The sequence below is a fragment of the Armigeres subalbatus genome, chromosome 3, assembly GCF_024139115.2.
Source record: "Armigeres subalbatus isolate Guangzhou_Male chromosome 3, GZ_Asu_2, whole genome shotgun sequence".
Taxonomy (NCBI): Eukaryota; Metazoa; Arthropoda; class Insecta; order Diptera; family Culicidae; genus Armigeres; species Armigeres subalbatus.
In genome coordinates, this window is record NC_085141.1 from 340,543,452 (window position 1) to 340,563,927 (window position 20,476).

Sequence of the window (20,476 nt, forward strand, 5' to 3'; positions counted from 1 at the left end):
AAAACTTTACGTTTTTTGAGGTTTTGAGTTTTTTTACCCTTTTTGATTCGTATATCATTCGTTTTTCATTCGTATATCATGAGGCTAACACGATGATACTTTTTTGCCCAGGGAAGTCGAGACAATTTCCAAACCGAGAATTACCTAGACAGGCACTGGGAATCGAACCCAGCCACCCTCAGCATGATCTTACTTTATAGCCGCGCATCTTACCGCTAGGCTAAGAAGGGCCCGTATCTAGCGATAAATTCTATGTAAATCTACGTAAAAACGCGTGAATCCTCAAATCCACAAAAAAATCTTGAAAACCGCGTACAAAAGACTTCGTTAAAATCGATTTCTCGTCTTTTCCATGTGTTCTCGGACCTTTTAAAAACTGAGTTAAAAAAGAAGAAATCGGCGTAAATCCCATAGTCGGCATAAAATTGGTTGCGTAAAAAGCGATCTCATTTGTGCTGACACAACACAGTTTCAAGTAGTTTCTTCAAATTTATTATCAATATCCACACTAAATACTTTACATGTGGTCATTAGGGTCTGTTCACAAATTACGTAACGCTTCTGGGGGGAGGGGGAGGTCCAACTTGCGTTATACTTTGTTACACTAAATGGTGGGGGAGGGGTGGGTACTACCAAATGTTACGCATAACGCGAATAAAAATTTATTTGAATGTCTTTTTTTTTAATCACTGATTGAAGTAAAAGCTGTTTATCGTTATCGTATATTAGTCATTATCGAAATCAAGCATGCTGACATAGCGGGACTGATATGCTTAAAAATACCAAGCGAATATTGTATTTCTCGACACCACAGTTCCGCAAAACTATGTAAATGGTTATAATCGCAAATTCTATTTTCGTTTCTACTAGCTGCATCCTTGATATCCTTGATTTTTGATCATGAGCAGTCCCTATTCTAACAGTGTTCAAAAAATTTCAAAACCCTTTCAAAATGCTTCAGAGAAGGAAAAAAAACTGCCTTTAAAATTTTTAAAGTTACGCGTTACATGGGGGAGGGAGGGGGTATCAAAAATGTTACTTTTTGTTACGAGGGGGACGGAGGGGGTCAAAAACTCGGATTTCTGCGTTACGTAATTTGTGAACAGACCCTTATACTTATTTACCAAGCATTACAGATGTCAAAACTTAAAATATTGTAACCGAAGGAAAATCAGAGGCATTTGAAATTCACAGGGTGCCGCTCCGAAAATCGTCAAATAAATGTCGAGCCCTCGTTTTCACTTATTTATCATATTTTTTGCTATATTTATTCAATGTTGGCTTATGACTAGGATTTTTAATGAACCCTAACATATACCAAACGCCAACATAATTTGATTTTCATGTCACATGACTCATATTCCGTACACTCGCTTTAAAATGGCCGAACACTCACTTTAAAACTTCATTCGCGGAATTCTATCCATAGAATCATTTGTATTATTCATCCTCTGTAAGAAAAAACGTTGAAAATTTTAATTCTAGGTTGCTAAAACGCCAGTGTTCGGAATATGAGTCATATTCGGAATTAGAGTCAACACGGTAGGGACACGGCAGGTATTTCCGTCCTTCGTCGTAGGGGCTAAAACCAACGAAAGCAACGTACATTTGCTAGAACTCAACTATAGCAGAACGTTTCTCCTGAACTTACGATTTGGTACGTATGAGTTTTACAAAAAAGCGTCTTTTTTATTGGTTTTCGAGACTATGACGAACAGACGAAAATACCTGCCGTGTCCCTACCTGTTCTGACATCCAACCACGGTTAGATTTCAACGAAGCTGGAACATTTTTCCACAATTTAATGAATAATAGTCGTGACTGTTGTCGGGGTCCTTCACTTATCATTATTACGATTTTAAATACAATAATTGTTTACAATCGGAATAATTTCAATAATATTCTCAGTTACTCTCAATTTCAAACTTTTTACAATTTCTATCTTTATACACAAAGGAGAGCCGATCTTCCCAAGTAACAATTTCCATGCTTCTTGAATTTATTCAATTCTTATAGTGGATTTAAAATAGCAATCACCAAAGCTAGTTGCTCAGTTTTATTGTCGTTCTTATTGCTATCAATAAACCTCTCATAAATATTCTGAAAACGTCAAATGCGTATTGATCTTATGAGCAGCTCTACGGTTGTGATGAAGAGCGTAATAAATCATATTTACAAAGCTCGAATAATGCCATAATTTTTTGTCCTAATGTGGTCAAATGAATAACCCCAATGAGAATATTTGCATTGCGAATAGTTTAAAACGGCTTGTAATAAGAACCGCATTTTTCTGATCGAAATTGATGGTGGCCATGTTGAAAAGGTACAAGCAATTTCAAGTCAGTGTTATTATCACTGGATCTCATGATTTGACGATGTTTTCAGCGCGTAATCTACTTTTTTGGAAATTGATTTGCATTAAAAATATATTGAGGTGGAAAATCAACATAATCAGTGAAGATTTGCGATATTGCTTTTATAACTATTTTATTTGATTGCCCAAAACTACACTACTTTGAGAGCGCTTGGTGATCAATCTAATTTTTTTATTAGCTTTCACCATAAAATCGAACGCGCACCTCATTTTAAGGAAAGTACAATGAACGACAATCCTGTAAAATACATTATTTTGTAACCCATCATCATTATCCTCAACAACCATTTATTGTGTTATTATTTCTCGGCAAAGTTTTAGGGGGAAAGACGGCTTTGGCAGGTTTTGTTCTATTATTGGTAGGGGGTTTTTGTCGACCACATTTTATGAAATTTGGCCACAATATTCTTTGATATGCAAAGAATGTTTAGGCCAAATTTGAGCCTAGCCAGTCATAAAAAACCTCCTGCCAAAGCCGTCATTCCCCCTACAATAAATATTTTTTTTCTTATTACCATCAGCCTGAGACATTGACTAACTGAAAGAATAGAGTTGACACTAATCTTGTACAGAAGAGTTTGAAAATTAAGCTGAAAAATATTAGAATATTTTGATTATCATTTTTAGGTGGCGCATATTGTCCAGCATCGTTCATTTTGAATTGATTCATTTTTATGATGACTGATATGTTAGATTATTGATAAACACATTGAAAATTGCAGGAAATGATCATTTAATTAAATGATTAGCTTAGGGGGCGCATATTGACCGCATCTCCCCTACTACAACGATTTAAATTTCCGCTGTTCTGGTATTGACCCACTGCTCTGCTGCGAATCGATGCGCTCACTCATCGGTTTCGCGAGAACACATCACAAGCACTATCAAGACCACCAGATTGGTCCATTTAAACACAATAGCGGAAAGTTTTCAAACTATGCTGACTTTGGTCCTACAGGAACACCAGAAGACACTCCATGCTAAGTTCGGATTTGTTTACTGATGGACAGAATGGCTTTCATTCGAGTTGACGCCTGACGGTCCGGACATTCAGCATTACCTCGGGTGTACTCCAGGGCAGCGTGCTGAGACCTGTACTTGTATCCTGTATGTCAAAGTCTTGCTTAGCTCGGCGAAGGTCCCGTACACTGACGACTTCAAGTTTTTTTTAGAATACTGTACTCTTTGCTGAATTGTGTTGTTCTTCAACCTAATTTTTACGCACTCTGCGTTGGTGCGATGAAAACGGAATGAACGAAAATGTTAATTTAAATCAAACTTCATTAGGACATGGGTCAGATGTAGGTGAATACTTAAATAAATAAATAAATAAATAAATAAATAAATAAATAAATAAATAAATAAATAAATAAATAAATAAATAAATAAATAAATAAATAAATAAATAAATAAATTGCAGTTAAACAAACATATTTCTAGAGTGCTATGAGATTTTTTTTCGTGTAAAAAAATGAGTTTGCATTTCCTTTGAGGCATTATACCTCGCGAACAGGTTGACCTATTTGTATGGTTTTCTCGCTAATCGATTCGTCTTGGGATCAACTGTGTTTATACATACAAAAAGTTGGCAAATTTGACGGGGAAAGTTTGAAAATTGTCAAAATACAACGTTTTTATGAGTTCTGAAGAAAGCCATCAGCTCGAATTGAAATCGATCTAGAGTTCGGGCTAGTTCGTCTAGTCTCTATATATGAAAATGAGTTATGTTGTGACCAGATATTTTATAGACCTCCATTTTAGCTTCCGTGCAAAGGGTACAAAGGGCTGACTTGAAAGATCTACACCCTTAGCGATGTCCAGCTATTGTCTTAATCGATCTATTGCAAAGCTACGCCACCATGAACCTCTGGTTCTGCCTCTGAGATGTCCAGATTTCAGTCTAATGCTTTTACACAGATTTCGTTTCCGCCTGCACGTGGGGTGTGATCGACCCAGCCCCATTTCCATTTCCGCATTTCAAAATGTATCGGCCACCACTACACGTGACTCATCGAATTGAATATTTATCCTTAAAGTTGATTATACATATACGGCGAAACCACTCAAAAAAAATTCTCCGTGTTTTGATAATCACTGAAGAGGCTTCCGAAAGAATTCCTGGGGAATTACTTACTTTGAACAGTAATCCATGCACTTCTCCCTAGCTATCCTGGTGATCAATGCATCATGCGTGAAACTTTCTCAAAAGATGAAAAGGATCCATAACTTTGAAAAAATACGCTAATCAAATCACATAATTAAAGATGAAGATGATCATTTTTAAAACAAAACATGCAATAACAATGTGTGTTTACATTTTAAATCGATACAAATATTTTCAAAACATGTACTGCTATACGTTAAAATAATCAACAACTTTAGTTTTCTGAAATGCGTTCACATTTATTAAAATAAATTAAATTATCACACATTTTTTGAGTAATCTGGTTTGGGGTTAAGTTGATAAAGACAGCTCTACTAAAATCATTGTGTTTCCCGAATCCTAATCCCCGTCCATCCTTAAACATTGTAAACCTAACCTCGAGTCACCACGAGTACGTTGGCTTATTTCCCTCTCTTACTAATTTAATAATAAGATTATGTCGATTGTACATATCTCAAAGAAACGTGGCTCCGTAAAGTGTTATACACGCCTGAGCCTACCAAATAAACGAAATTGGAAAAAAAAATCATTTTGACCTAGCCATCAAAATACACTAGGCTATTTGTATGAATGGTGAATTTACTACGTATAGAAGTCTTCGAAGTCAATATTTGAAACGAATATAGCGTCATTTATGACTATCTCTCTCTTTCTTCCACAAAATACATTTCCATGATTATAATCGAAAAACTCGGATTTTCTACCTAGCGGTAGCATTACTTGAACAGATAATATTGTTGACTACCGTTTCATAAAAAATTAGACACTTTTGACACTGACACATCACATGATCATCTTCACCTCAATGATCATCTTCCCCATTTGACGGTACTCTAAATGGATTTTCCAAAGGAATTCTTAGTGTAATTTTCTAAAGAATATCTAAAAGTATTCTCGATTACATTCTTAAAAGAACTTTCAAAGAGTTCCTCAAAGGGATTCCTAAATAAATTTCTGAATAGATTCCCGAAGGAGACCAATTTCTATGGAAATTTTAAAAGGATTTTCGAAGGTTCAAAGGGAGTTTTGAAAGAATTGCTAGAAGAAATTCTCTAGGTAAGTACGAAGGAATCATCGAAAAAGTTACAATCTTCAGAATTGCAGAAATGATTTCCGATGGAATCTCCAAAGAAATCGAACGAATATCTGGAGCAATTCCTTATGTGTTTTGTAAAGTAAAAGTTGCATTCGATAATACAATGATAAATATGACCGTTATAGATTCTAACTAGAAAACGACGAAAATTCATATGGGACTGCATGACATCATAATATGCGACAAGGATAGTAGATGTTGGCCACGCGAACGAGCAATTGGTCATGCTTATACTTTTGCATCAACTGAATTTCCGAACGAATTTCGAACAATTCCCTTAGATGGTTTTTTTTAAGTTTCTCCAAAGGAAATACCGATCTGAAATCCAAATGCATTCCTGAACAAATTTATGAAAGAATGCTTAAATAAATTTTCAAAGATATCCCTAAAGGAATTCTCGAAGAAAATGAAAAAAAATATCTGAGGAACAGAGCCGTAGCGTGGCGTCCTAGCGCCCTTGGCGAAACCATTATTGGACGCCCTTCACTTTCATGTGTGTTCAAAACAAATAGCATAGTAAGAGCTTATTTTCGTTCCAGGACAACTGAGAATAAGTATGCTGTTCAACTTGCGGAAGCTGAGTATAACAGCGTGCATGAAGTTCGTTTCCGTGAGTATATTGAACAAATGCAACGGAACCTCAAAAAGAACCCTTCATCGTTCTGGTCTTTTGTGAATACTCGCAAAAGGTCAGCTGGTATTCCGAATAACGTCTTCTATGGTAATCATAATTCTTCCGCCGACAACACTTCTGCAAATCTGTTTGCTGAGTTCTTTCACAGTGTGTTTGAGTCAGACTACCATTCACCGCCACAACAATATTTAGATGAGTTACGAAGCTTCAACATCCATCTACCGCAGCTAAACCTCAGTATTGACACGGTTTTAACGCTCTTAATGCAGTTGACGTTTCGAAGGGACCTGGTCCAGATCAGATTCCACCGTCGTTCATAAAAAACTGTGCAGCTTCGCTGGCTGTCCCAGCCCTGACAATTTTCAACCGATCACTCGCGGATGGCGTGTTCCCTGATGCCTGGAAGCACGCATCAATTACACCGATCTTCAAATCCAGCAACATACATAGCGTGGAAAATTATCGACCCATTTCGATCCTGAACTGTTTGGCCAAAGTACTAGGAAGACTGTTGCATGACAAGCTTTACCCAGCCGTTAAATCCGTTATATCTGAATTCCAGCATGGATTCATGCAAAAACGTTCGACGATCTCTAATTTGATGAGCTTCACCAATAGTGTTATTGGATGCATCGAGAAGCGGCAACAAGTAGATGCTGTGTATATTGACTTTTCGAAAGCATTTGATAAAGTTCCGCATGATCTTGCTATTTTGAAACTGAACCGTCTTGGTCTACCGTCGTGGATCGTCAACTGGATTCATTCGTACTTGACTTCAAGAAAAGCCTTCGTCAAGGTTCGTGACGCCAGTTCCGATGAATTCGAGATTCTGTCTGGCGTTCCACAAGGGAGCCACCTAGGACCCTAAATTTTTACGCTATTTATCAATGACGTTTGCGATCAGCTACACTCGTGCAAGCTGCTTTTTGCGGATGACCTGAAAATTTACCGAGTCGTGAAGTCAGCTTTAGATTGCTGTGCACTTCAAGCCGACATTGTGCGCTTATCATCGTGGTGTCAGATAAACGGAATGCAAGCCAACGCCACCAAATGCAGAATCATTAATTTTTCCCGTGTTCACTCACCAATCAGATTTGACTATTCGATGGACCAGTCACCGCTTATGAGAGTTAACTCCATAAAGGATCTTGGCCTTACCTTGGACAGTAAGCTTCGGTTCAACGAGCACATCTCAAAGACAATCTCCAAAGCCAACACTATGCTTGGCTTCCTGCGCCGCAACTCTGCACAATTCGATGATGTTTATGCTCTGAAAACATTATACTGCTCATTGGTCCGAAGCATTCTTGAGTACGGAGTTCAAATATGGGCTCCTTACCATGCGATTTATGCATCACGCGTTTCGTCAGATTCGCATTACGACAGCTGCCATGGACCAATCCCGATAACCTGCCACCGTATGAGCACAGATGTACGCTCATTGGCTTGCAAACACTCTCCAAACGCCGAACGCATTTACAACGACTTTACATTTTTGACATGATCCGTGATAACATTGACTGCAGTAGCGTGCTCCGGGAAATCAACTTCCACGCACCTAGCCGCCGACTACACAATCCCCAATTGCTTTGGACCCCGGCGCACCGCACTGCTTACGGTTACAATAAACCACTTGACAGATGTTGTAGATTGTTTAACGATGTATGTGATATGCTTGATTATAATGTTAGTAAGCTTGTCTTCAAAAATAGGATTAAGATACTGTAGTCTGTGTGGTTTTGAACCAAAGATGAAATAAATAAATAAAAATAGGATATTTTTAAAATCACCTTTTTTGCGTGGTGGATTTAATAAATGTTTGCTTTATGAATTGCTTAAGCATCTATAACCTGCATTCGTTCTAATAAGTATAGGGAGTATGGATTATTAGAAGCTCAGAACATTTCTAAAACATCTATTTATGGACTTCAAAGCCGCATATGATACAATCGATCGAGACCAGCTATGGCAGCTAATGCACGAACACGGATTTCCGGATACAGTTGATTAAGGCGACGATGAATCAGGTGATGTGCGTTGTTCGAGTTTCAGGGCATTCTCGAGTCCCTTCGAAACGCGTAGAGGGTTACGGCAGGGTGATGGTCTTGGTGTCTGCTATTCAACATCGCTCTGGAGGGAGTAATACGAAGGGCAGGGATTGACACGAGTGGTACGATTTTCACGAAGTCCGTCCAGTTATTTGGTTTCGCCGACGACATTGATATCATGGCACGTAACTTTGAGAGGATGGAGGAAGCCTACATCAGACTGAAAAGCGAAGCTAAACGGATTGGACTTGTCATCAACACGTCGAAGACGAAGTACCTACATGATAGGAATAGGCTCAAGAGAAGACAATGTAAGCCACCCACCACGAGTTTCTATCGGTGGTGACGAAATCGAGGTGGTTGAAGAATTCGTGTACTTGGGCTCACTTGTGACCGCCGATAACGATACCAGCAGAGAAATTCGGAGACGCATAGCGGCTGGAAATCGTACATACTTTGGACTCCGCAAGACGCTCCGATCGAAAAGAGTTTGCCGCCGTACCAAACTGACTATCTACAAAACGCTTATAAGACCGGTAGTTCTCTACGGACACGAGACCTGGACGATGCTCGTGGAGGAGCAACGCGCACTGGGAGTTTTCGAAAGGAAAGTGTTGCGTACTATCTATGGTGGGGTGCAGATGGCGGACGGTACGTGGAGGAGGCGAATGAACCACGAGTTGCATCAGCTGTTTGGAGAACCATCCATCGTTCACACCGCGAAAATCGGAAGACTGCGGTGGGCCGGGCACGTAGCCAGAATGTTGGACAGTAATCCGGTGAAAATGATTCTCGACAACTATCCGACGGGAACAAGAAGGCGATGTGCACAGCGGGCAAGGTGGATCGATCAGGTGGAAGACGATTTGCGGACCCTCCGCAGACTGCGTGGCTGGCGAAGTGCAGCCATGGACCGAGCTGAATGGAGAAGACTTTTATGTGCAGTACAAGCCACTCCGGCCTTAGTCTGATAAATAAATAAAAACATTTATAAAAATCATTATTTTAGAAATTAAAACAATTTAAATTAAATAAACCTACGCAAAGTAAAAAAAACTAGATTCAGCAGTGCGTATGTTAGCGACAAAAAAATCCAGACTTCCTTGATGTGAATTCTCGCACTAGTGGATCGGATGTAGTCGCATCAAGAAAAACACTACTTTGGAGCCACCGACCGGAATCGCCATTAGACCGTGGTCAGTGATGAAAGAACTACTGGACTTTGATGAAATTCGACCAGGTCGTATTAAATAAAAACAACTCCGGACCTATTCGGATCAAATAATATCAACTTTGGTTTGGTGGTTCGGTGGCATTGGTTGACGTGGCTAGTTCAATAAATTTCAACTTTGAAGTAGACAGTTTTCATCATTACTGAAATCCCTCGTTGTAGATTCTTCTATTGAGCATGTCTTTAGATAAGTGGCTCGTTTAAAGCTTTACCAGATTATATAGACCCAAAAGAAGAAAGAAAATTCAATATATCATCGAACATTCAACGACTTTCCTTGATTTTCACCATCATTACAAGTGGCTGGTTCAAAGGAATCGAAAATATCATTGGATCAAATGCGATCGTTTTTGAACCTCAAACAATTTGCCTACATAAAATGAGAAAATTTATCTGAAATTCAAACAAACTCCATATCACTACTTCCGACTATGTATTCTTTGAAAATGGTTTAAATTTATTAGTCACGAACAAACGTGATACGAATTTTTCACAGTCAACTCCGTGTTTCGCCTTTGGCGTATTGAAGTCCTCATCTAGGACTTCTTCCCCAGAAACTTGTTCCATTCCAGTTTTTCCAGTTTCTTTCTATTTTCACTTCCTTTCCATCAGGTAAATGATAAAAAGTCAGTGAAGATGCTCCCCGAGGCGACGTTCTATGTATCAGTTATTGACGGAAAAGGACCATTCGGAATCTAGTGGCTAGTGCATAATCTGATGTCTTTGTACATATTATATATTACAAAAGGTTGTTTGGCCTCAAGAAATTCTCAAGTGTAAGGTCTGTTTGTCTGCGCTATTAAGCCGAGTGACCTATTCGACCAAATGATCTAATCGGACAAATTACATTTTCTGCCATATGACTTTCGGCCCAACGGCCCTTTTTCTGTTTTATTCGGCCAAATGTAATTCGGACTTATGAGTTTCGGCCAAACATTTGCACAACTCTTGATACGGAAGGTGAGTCAACTATGAGCCACTGAGGACGGCCTTACAGTTGAGATCGAAATACCTATCTGTAAAGATTGCAACATAGTGGAAGTAAATGGGATAGTACTAAACTTGTCAAAGGTGAAGGCATTCCATTGAAAGAGCTCAACAATTTTCTTTCAAAATGGAAAATGCAAAAAATCCTGCGATGTTTGACCTGTTTAAACTCGCATTTGATTTGAATCGTTCATGAATTTCGAGAGCTTGAGTTTTTCGCAAAACTGCAGATTTCAACGTTCAAGAATTTTTAATCAGAGTCTTCATCATTAAAGCTTAACCTCTAAATGTAAGTTTAGAAAACCGTATACGTATATATGCAGAATGAGAAAAGTTCTCTGACCACTAGGTGGATGAATCTAAATTATCAAATTGGAAGCACAATCACTATTACATATTGTCACCAAAACCTCAAAATAGATCCAATTTACTTAACGATGTTAACCCAAACACACCCTCCCCTTTAATCCAATCTAATCCCACTCAAATCTTTCCACAGATTATGCGGTAGCTGTGACATTCTTCCCGGCGGCGGTGGCCCACCTATGAAGCTGATTCCCTACTCAAAGGCAGGAGCAGCAGCAGCAGCACCCACGGGAATGGGCTCCACCGAATCTCATCTCCACTCGCATCGACCACCTTTGCTGCACAGCGTCAGTCTCAGCAATGGTCCGCCACAGAGCGGCCACTCCACCGAACACGAGAACGCCACCTGCTTCAATGGAGGGACTTGCTCCTCGGACGGTTCCGGCACCGGAAGCAGCGGAAGCGGCGGCTTCTCCCAGCGCTCCAAGTTCGCCCGCAAGGTGCATGTAAATATCGAAAACGCCATCAATGGAAACTATCACCATCATCATCATCACCAGCAGCAGCAGAATAATCACCACCACCATAATCATCACAATCAGCATAATCATCAGAACGGACAGCAGCAGCAGCAGCAACAGGAGACGATCAGCGAACACGAAGAGACTGAACACGACAAAATGCTTAATAGTTATAGCTGTGACACCGACGGAGAGGTGACGACGCTTAGCAACGGTTGCGGCATTGGGCGGGACGACTGCGAGGACGATGGCGATGACACGTGCTGCTCGTGCAGCGAGGAGGGATCCTTCCTGTACGAGGAACCGATTCAGGTCAAGTAGAGCTCCGTTGCCGGTGCCCGGGCGGCCAACGTTCCTATATGTAATTAGTCTGTGTCTCTTTATCGTCCTATCTCGCGTTCATTCATTCATTGGTTGGCATCGAGCGTATGAGCGCAACCTCTTCTTAGTTTTGCGAATTGGTCGAAGGCATGTTGAAATCTACATTCGATCAAATGCCCAGGCGAGCAAATGTCATAAATTCCTTTTCCTATATCACTTAGAGTTTAGAAAATTGAATAACGCTGCCGGAGCGCGGTAATTATGATAAGAACTTTCCGTTGCGGTTGTTTTTGCGAGGAATCAAATTAAAAATGTTCCGTCATTAGGCCTTTCGTCTGCAAAACAAAATTGATTTCGATCGGATGGTAAAGTAATTGCAAATTTTGGTCATGTACGAAGTGTAAATCGGGAAGCTCTCCTCGCCGTATCCGTTGCCATTATTAACATAGGCGAGGATATCGACGTGGAAGGATTGAATTTTCGCTAAGGTGTAACAAGAAAAAAAAATGAATCCTGTGCATTCGGAAACGGTAGCGAAACAACGCGGGTAGCCAATTGGATATGGAATTAGGCATTCAGGTCTGCTCGGTGAGCAACTATTAAATTGGGATACGGAGGTGAATACTGATGAGGGGCCATGAGTGGCATGCACTTCGTTGATGTGGACCTACACGGGAGATGAGAAATGCGGTTGGTAATGTCGCATAGGGCTCGAAGCCGCGTTGGAAAACTGTTTTATCATCGTTGTTCTGAAATAAAACATTTTAAAAGTTTTCTCAAAAATAAACGTGTCAAAATGCTTGCCTGCAACTGTAAAAACATTTCCGTAAAAATTATGTCGAATTATCGGAAAAGATTTTATAGGGTCTTTTGAGAAGCTTTCTTTTCAATACCCGGAAGAAAATTGTACATAAAACGAGAAGATTTTTGTTTTGTAAAATACCTGAAAATAGAATATCAGAACGAGATACTTTCGAATTTCGGAACGAGAATCATTCAAATCGCGGGAGGATTTTTTCGAACCAGAATCTTCCGAATATAGAAGGAGATTCCTTCGAATCTCAGAAGGAGATTCTTTTGAATCTCAGGAGGATATTCCTTCAAATCTTTGAAGGAGAAACCTCGAATCACCAAAAGAAATTCCTTCGATGCTCTGAAAATAATTCATAATCTCTCACGCAGATTCTTTCGAATTTCTGGTGGAAATTCCTTCGAATCTGTTAAGGATAGCTTTCGGAATTTGTGGAGGAGATTTCTGTGAATTTGTGAAGCTCTGGAATAGATTTCTCTGAAGGAGATTCCTCCGAATCACTTAAAGAAATTCATCCAAATTTCCGGAGTACAATATTTTCAAATCTCAGTAGGAGATCCGCCCAAACCTCTTTCGATCCTTTGGAGAAGGTTCTCCCGAACCTTTGCCGGAGATTTTTCCGAAGTTTGGGAGGAGATTCCAAATCTGTGGAGGGGATTTCTCCGAATCTCTGTAAAAGATTAATATCTCGAGAAGATTGTTTCGAATCAGAATCCTCCGAATCATTAAATGAGATTCATACGAAACTGTGGAGAAGAATATTTCCGAATCTCTGAAAATATTATCTTCAGAATTTCTGAAGCAGATTCTTCTGAACCATCGGAGGAGTTTTTTTCCGAATCTTTAGAGGAGATTCTTCCGAATTTCTGCAGGAGATTCCTCCGAACCTATGCTATTCCGAATCTGTGAAGGATTTTTTCCGAATCCCTAAAATAGATTCTTCCGAATTTCGGAAGAAAGTTCTTTGGAATCCGAACCTCTTTCATCCAAGCCTATGGAGTGATTTTTCCAAACCCCAGTAGAAGACTCTTCCGAATCTCTAGATGAGAATCTTAAAATTTTTGGTTAGAGAATATTCCGAATCTCGGGACGAGAATCTTCCGAATCTCGGGAAGAGATTCTTCCGAATCTCGGAAGGACATTCTATCGAACCTCTAGAGAAAATTCTTCCAAACTTCTGGAGAGATTTATCCGATCCTCCGGAAGATATTCTTCCGAACCTCAGGAGCAGATGTTTCCGAATCTCTGGAAGGGATTCTTCCGAATCTCTGGAAGGGATTCTTCCGAATCTCTGGAAGGGATTCTTCCGAATCTCTGGAAGGGATTCTTCCGAATCTCTGGAAGGGATTCTTCCGAATCTCTGGAAGGGATTCTTCCGAATCTCTGGAAGGGATTCTTCCGAATCTCTGGAAGGGATTCTTCCGAATCTCTGGAAGGGATTCTTCCGAATCTCTGGAAGGGATTTTTCCGAAACTCTGGAAGGGATTCTTCCGAATCTCTGGAAGCGATTCTTTTCATTATCTGGAAGCGAGTCTTCTGAATCTACAGAAGGAATTTTTCCGAATCTCTGGAGGAGATTCTTCCGAATCTCTGGAGGAGATTCTTCCGAATCTCTGGAGGAGATTCTTCCGAATCTCTGGAGGAGATTCTTCCGAATCTCTGGAGGAGATTCTTCCGAATCTCTGGAAGGGATTCTTCCGAATCTCTGGAAGGGATTCTTCCGAATCTCTGGAAGGGATTCTTCCGAATCTCTGGAAGGGATTCTTCCGAATCTCTGGAAGGGATTCTTCCGAATCTCTGGAAGGGATTCTTCCGAATCTCTGGAAGGGATTCTTCCGAATCTCTGGAAGGGATTCTTCCGAATCTCTGGAAGGGATTTTTCCGAAACTCTGGAAGGAATTCTTCCGAAACTCTGGAAGAGATTCTTTTCATTATCTGGAAGCGAGTCTTCTGAATCTACAGAAGGATTTTTTCCGAATCTCTGGAAGAGATTCTTCCGAGCCTCTGAAAAAGATTCTTCCGAATCTCTGAAAGAGATTTTTCCGAAACTCTGGAAGAAATTCTTTCGAATCTCGGTAATAGATTCTTCCGAATCGCGGTAATAGATTGTTCCGAATCTCGGAAAGAGATTCTTCCATTTCTCTGGAGGAGATTCTTCCGAATCTCTGGAGGAGATTCTTCCGAACCTCTGGAGGAGATTCTTCTGAATCTCTGGAGAAGATTCTTCTGAATCTCTGGAGGAGATTCTTCCTAATTTCTGGAAGGAAATCTTCCGAATCTCTGGAAGTGATTCTTCCGAATATCGGGAAAAGATTCTTCCGTATCTCTGAAAAGGATTTTTCCGAAACTCTAGAAGAGATTCTTTCGAATCTCTGGAAGAGATTTTGGCGAACCTCTGGAGCAAATTCTTCTGAACCTCTGTAGGGTTTTTTTTCTGGACTTCTGAAGGAGATTCTTCCGAATCTTGGAAGGACACTCTCCGAACCTCTGCAGATCATTTCCTGGAATCTGTGGAGGAAAATTTTGCCAAATCTTTGAAGGAGCTTTTTCCGACTTTCGAAAGAAGGTTCTTTCAAGTTTCGGAAAAGATTCTTCCAAATCTCTGGGGGAAAATCTTCCGAAACTTGGGAGGAGATTCTTCTCAATCTCGGGGAAGGTTCTTCCGAACATTGGGAGGAGATTCTTCCGAATCTTTGGAAAAGATTCTTTTGAATCTCTGGAAGAGATTCTTCCGAATTTCGGGATGAGATTCTTCCGAATCTCGGGAAGATATTTTTCTAAATCTCGGGAAGAGATTTTTCCGAAATTCGGGAAGAGATTTTTCCGAATCTCGGGAAGAGATTTCTCCGAAACTCGGAAATAGATTCTTCCGAATCTCGGAATGAGATTCTTCCGAATGTCTGAAAGCGATTCTTCCGGAACTCTGGAAGAGATTCTTCCGAATCTCTAGAAGAGATTCTTTTGAATATCTGGAAGAAATTTTTCTGAATCTCTGGAAGAGATTTTTCCAAATCTCTGAAAGAGATTCTTCCGATTCTCTAGAAGAGATTCATCCGAATCTCTGGAAGAGATTCTTTCGAATCTCGGTGAGAGATTCTTCCGAATCTCTGGAAGATATTTTTCCGAATCTCTGGACGAGATTCTTCCGAATCTCTGGACGAGATTCTTCCGAATCTCTGAAAGAGATTCTGGCGAACCTGTGGAGAAGATTCTTCTGAACCTCTGGAGAAGATTCTTCGGAACCTCTGGAGGGTTTTTTTCTGGACCCCTGAAGGAGATTCTTCCGAATCTTGGAAGGGCACTCTTCTGAAACTCGAGAGGAGATTTTTCCGAATCTCGGAAAGAAAATTCTTCAGAATCTCGGAGGAAAATTCTTCAAATATGAGTGGGAGATTCTTCCATATTTCGGAAGGAGATTCTATCAAACCTCTGGAGAGATTCTTTCGAATCTGTGGATGGGATTCGTCCGAATCTGCGGAGATGATTAATTATTTGAAGGTTTTATTTTTAATCACTTGACGACCAAATTTATTGCAGATGCTGCAATTGCATCCCTCCAGAAAATAATTACCGACGCTGACCTCTACCCCAATCGTAGGTGGATTCCAACCACTTTGTCGAAATACTCGTCGACACGGGCCTGTGCAGCGCCATGCCATCCCGGTGTGGCACGTATCAGACTCACATTCGACAAACACGCTTTGCATACCAAATTGCGGCGACCGCCGCCATGTCTACTCCACACGGAAACTACTCACTCCCTTGAGGGTCTCATCATCTCCCTCCACACATTGCGAGGGGAGGGGGAAACGACACGACGAGGACGACAAAGTCAACACAGCTCTTCCTTGCGTTGTTGGTTCTCATCCCGCTCCGTTCGCCGCGAAGGGTAGGTACGTGGATGTCTCGATTCAGTTGTTCAAATTACACCAAAATTGACACGTGGAACTCCACCGGGGGGCTCGGAATCAGAACCCGAATATGCGGAAAGGGGAGTTAATCCCCGTAAGCTTTTTCGGCGCTGAAGGGTTTCTTTGTCTCTATTTAATTTCGACAGGCAAGGAACGTGTGAAATACGAAGAAACTCGACGACAAACTTTTGGCTAACTTACAAAGATGCTTAGCGCAAGGAGTCAAACTTTTGTCAAGCAGGTTCTACACCGGGTCATACTTTGTGTCTGTCGATGCGGTGGATTTTGAGCACGCTATGTTAATTGGTTCTAGGATTCGGAATGAGAAAAGTTTTCAACGCTTCGTAGCTTAGCATATTTTTCGGAAGTCGAAAAATCCAATCCAGGTTAACAAATCAAACATAATTGGATTCACAGCATTTATTAGATAATTCTTGACGAATAGATAACCGATCGAGAAATGATTTTGCATTCGAATTAAAATCATGCGCATTATATCATTAACAAAAATACTCCGGACTTAATTCAATAGATTCCAACACTATTCAGCGGTGAATTGTGAACTACGGAATACATAAAAAACGAGCGGATACGAAATCATGTATATTGTATTGTACCTGTGATATTGTTTAATGTGATAAGTCGATATATCTTCAATTGCGTGTAATGGTTTGCGTTTGTCCGCGTGACTTTTAAGTCTTTTCTTTTCCAACGCACCGATGCATACTCTCCTAGGTTGTAACTAACTAACGAAATGTTATCGGATTCATTATACTGAATTTTAACAGAGAATATTATAGATTAAGTTTAAATGAAAAGCGCTCTGTAGAATTAATCACGCTCATCGGCCACCGAATTGACTAGAAGGTGAGCGTTATGTAAATAGCAAATGAACTGCTGTAGATAGTTTATTCAAGGGTGAAAAGCGTAGAACCTTTCGCAGTCATTAAGCGCAACAAAATATAATGAAGCTTTCCTAAAAAAAATTCCCTACAATCACCCTCCAAGTTCCAACTGCCATAACACGAGGGATTTTGAAACCACTTTACAAACTGCAAACTCGTTAATCAGTCCTCAGAATTACATTGAAATAGTCACTAGAGTAGCTTCATGGAAAAAGAAAATCAACATAATATAAATCATCGTCATCGCAAGGTAGAATTTAGTTGTAGATTTCATCAATCATAACGACACAAGCATCATCACAATCAAAACTAAACAAAAACTTTACACACATATAACAAACTACAATGCATTTATCAAGCGAACATAGCCATTAAAATGGAGAAAAACAATATCATTATCGTAACATTGCGCAATACTAGTTTTAGAGGTATTTATTAACAAAAAACGCAGCTGCACATGACGTAATCAACGCAAGTTGTACTAATAATTGAACGAAAAAGATAAATCAAAGCAGGAGATGGTCATTTTAAGAGAAGCAAAAAAATGAATAATTCCCGATAAAGGACAATGCGTTTTTTTATTTGTAGAACATTAAACTTCCATGCACTCTAACGAGTTGCGTGGAATGTCACCATCGTATCGAAACGTGTAAATAAAGCTAAATTATTACGAAAACATGAATTACAGTTTTTGACGATTTGCGCTCACGATATCACAGCCTTCTTATGATTCTCAATACATTCTCCATCCTCAAATGCGTCCCACGCTCGCCAAATCGTTCTGTACACCATCTTTGCAAAGTTGTTGTCCGGCATTCTTGCAACTTGCCTTGTCTATCGTACCCGTCCAGCTTTAGCTACCTTCTGTATACTGGGCTGGTTTAATAGCCCATCCCAGAGAAATCAACAATTGAGTGACAAAAAATTCTTAGCATGGTCACTCCCATCGTTTGTTTAAACTTGTTTCAACTTATTACAAACATTTATATTATTATGATGATATTTCTAAACTATATTCCCTTAACCGTTTATATTCCATACTGTCGCGACCAGACCAACCAAAGCTCCTCATCGGAGCTAATGCTGCTACCTCCGAACGACAATTTAAGTAGAGAGCAGTTCTACCCGCTCTCTGACTTAATCGTCATCGGGAACTGCTACCTCCGGCGACATTTCGACCAGCAGGGGCGGTGCCACCCGCTTACCCGCTGCCTACCAATGCCACCGGGAACACGGACCTACTCCTGTAGGTCCTCCGCCGCTTGGACCTACTCCTGTAGGTCCTGGTCCAGGAATGGGCACTACGCTATGGTAGTCTCCGTCCGCCCAGGTGTACGTCCCACCTTCGATGCGTTCCAACACATCGGCCAAAAATTCGAAACATTCTTAGTAGTAGTAGTAGTAAAATTCTTCTTTATTTAAAACATGTTTTGTTCTACAATCATTTTTATACATGTACAGTGATCGGCCGGCTTGGCCCTCCAACTTCAATTTCAATTATTGTTATTATTATTATTATTATGCTATTACTTAATTTTAAAAAAATAATGTATCATGACGGCCTTTAGGAGGCGCTGGTGTGTTTTTTTTTAATTTGATAACCTAACTACTATGTACACTAATATTTACAATAAAAAAATTTGATAACCTAGATTGGAACTAGCGCCCTAATTGGTGCCTGATCCGAATGCAAGCAACGGACCCTAAACTTTTCTTTACACTCACCAAAGCGTTCATGTAAGGTTTTTATTCCGGCCAGACGGTGGACCTCGGATGTTCTTGTCCTGGGAGGGGTGTTGAGGATCATCGTCAGGAATTTGTTTTGGACCCGTTGAAGTTTGAGGTGGTGGGTTTTAGCGCAGCTCTCCCAGACCGGCATGTCATATTCGATCACAGGGAGGATGATTTGCTTGTAGACAGCAAGCTTATTTTTCAGGGACAATGACGACCGGCGGTTGATCAAAGGGTACAGTAGTTTCAACAAGACGTTACACTTTGTCACCGTTTTGTCAACCTGTTGCCTGAAAATAAGCTTGCTGTCGAGGGTCAAGCCAAGGTAGCCGGCCTCATTGGCCCATTCCACAGTCGTGCCATTGAGAATGATTTTACAGTTCCCAGGCGGAACAAGTTTAGGGGATTTAGAGTGGGAAAAATGATGACCTGGGTCTTCGCCACGTTGATACAGATCTTCCAGCTGGTGAGGTACTCTGTCAGGGCATCCAGGCCTCGTTGGAGTTTTGCCAAGACGATGGAGGTGTCATCTGCGAACAGAGACAGAATGCCGCCTTCTGGAGGTTCTGGCATGTCGGAGGTGAACAGATTGAAAAGCAGGGGCCCGAGGATACTGCCCTGGGGAACGCCTGCGACGATGTTGTGCGCATTGGAACTCGCTCCGCTGATTGAGACCCGGAATGTCCTTGCCGACAGGTAATTGTTGATGATTTTCACCAGGTAGCTGGGAAGATTGTAGCGTTGTAGTTTGTACACCAGGCCATCATGCCATACATTGTCAAATGCCTTCTCGACATCGAGTAAAGGCCATGGCGGATGTTTTCGAGACAAACTTGTTCCGTCTGAGGACGTTGGTAACTCAGGTCAGTTGGTGTACAGTTGACCGACCGCGTCCGAAACCAAACTGTTCCTCGAGCAAGATGTTGAGATTTTCGGCAGACTCAAGTAACCAATGATGAATAGCTTTTTCGAATAGCTTGGATAACCCTGAGAGAAGGCTGATGGGTCGATAACTTTTGGGGGAGGAAGGATCCTTCCCAGGCTTCCGGATGGGGATGAATTTCGCTGACTTCCAGGACGATGCGAAGCCTGGGGCCTTCAAGTTCTTCGACGATTTGATATAGGCCGTCAATTCGTCAGCTGAGATCTCCAACTCCTCCGAGAAGTCGTTGGGAATCAAATGGATGTTGTTAGCATGCTCGTTGACGGCTGCTTCGTGTGGACTGACGATGTTCTGCCCAAGATTGTGTGAGCTGACGAAGTGACGACCTATTTCAGCGACCTTCTCTGCAGGAGTTATCAAGCGATCCTTAGAGCCATTATTGTCTAGTGGGATCAAAGGTGGAATGGGCCGAGGCTTGGATTTTAGTATTTTGTTCATTTTCCAGAACTGCTTAGCATAATCTGGGAGAGTGCGGATCTTATTCGAGAAGTCG

General features: G+C 40.8%; 1 protein-coding gene across 3 annotated transcripts in view; it reads left to right on the top strand.

Annotated features, from left to right (window-relative positions):
* LOC134225836 (protein sax-3) overlaps window positions 1-17,991 on the top strand; it is a 979,605-nt gene extending 961,614 nt beyond the window's left edge. For all 3 annotated transcript variants that reach the window (XM_062706210.1, XM_062706209.1, XM_062706211.1), the window contains one exon: window positions 11,034-17,991. In XM_062706210.1, the coding sequence (XP_062562194.1) occupies window positions 11,034-11,682 (649 nt within the window). In that variant the 3' untranslated portion in view covers window positions 11,683-17,991. The remainder of the gene's footprint in view (window positions 1-11,033) is intronic.
* Window positions 17,992-20,476: the final 2,485 nt, after the last annotated feature.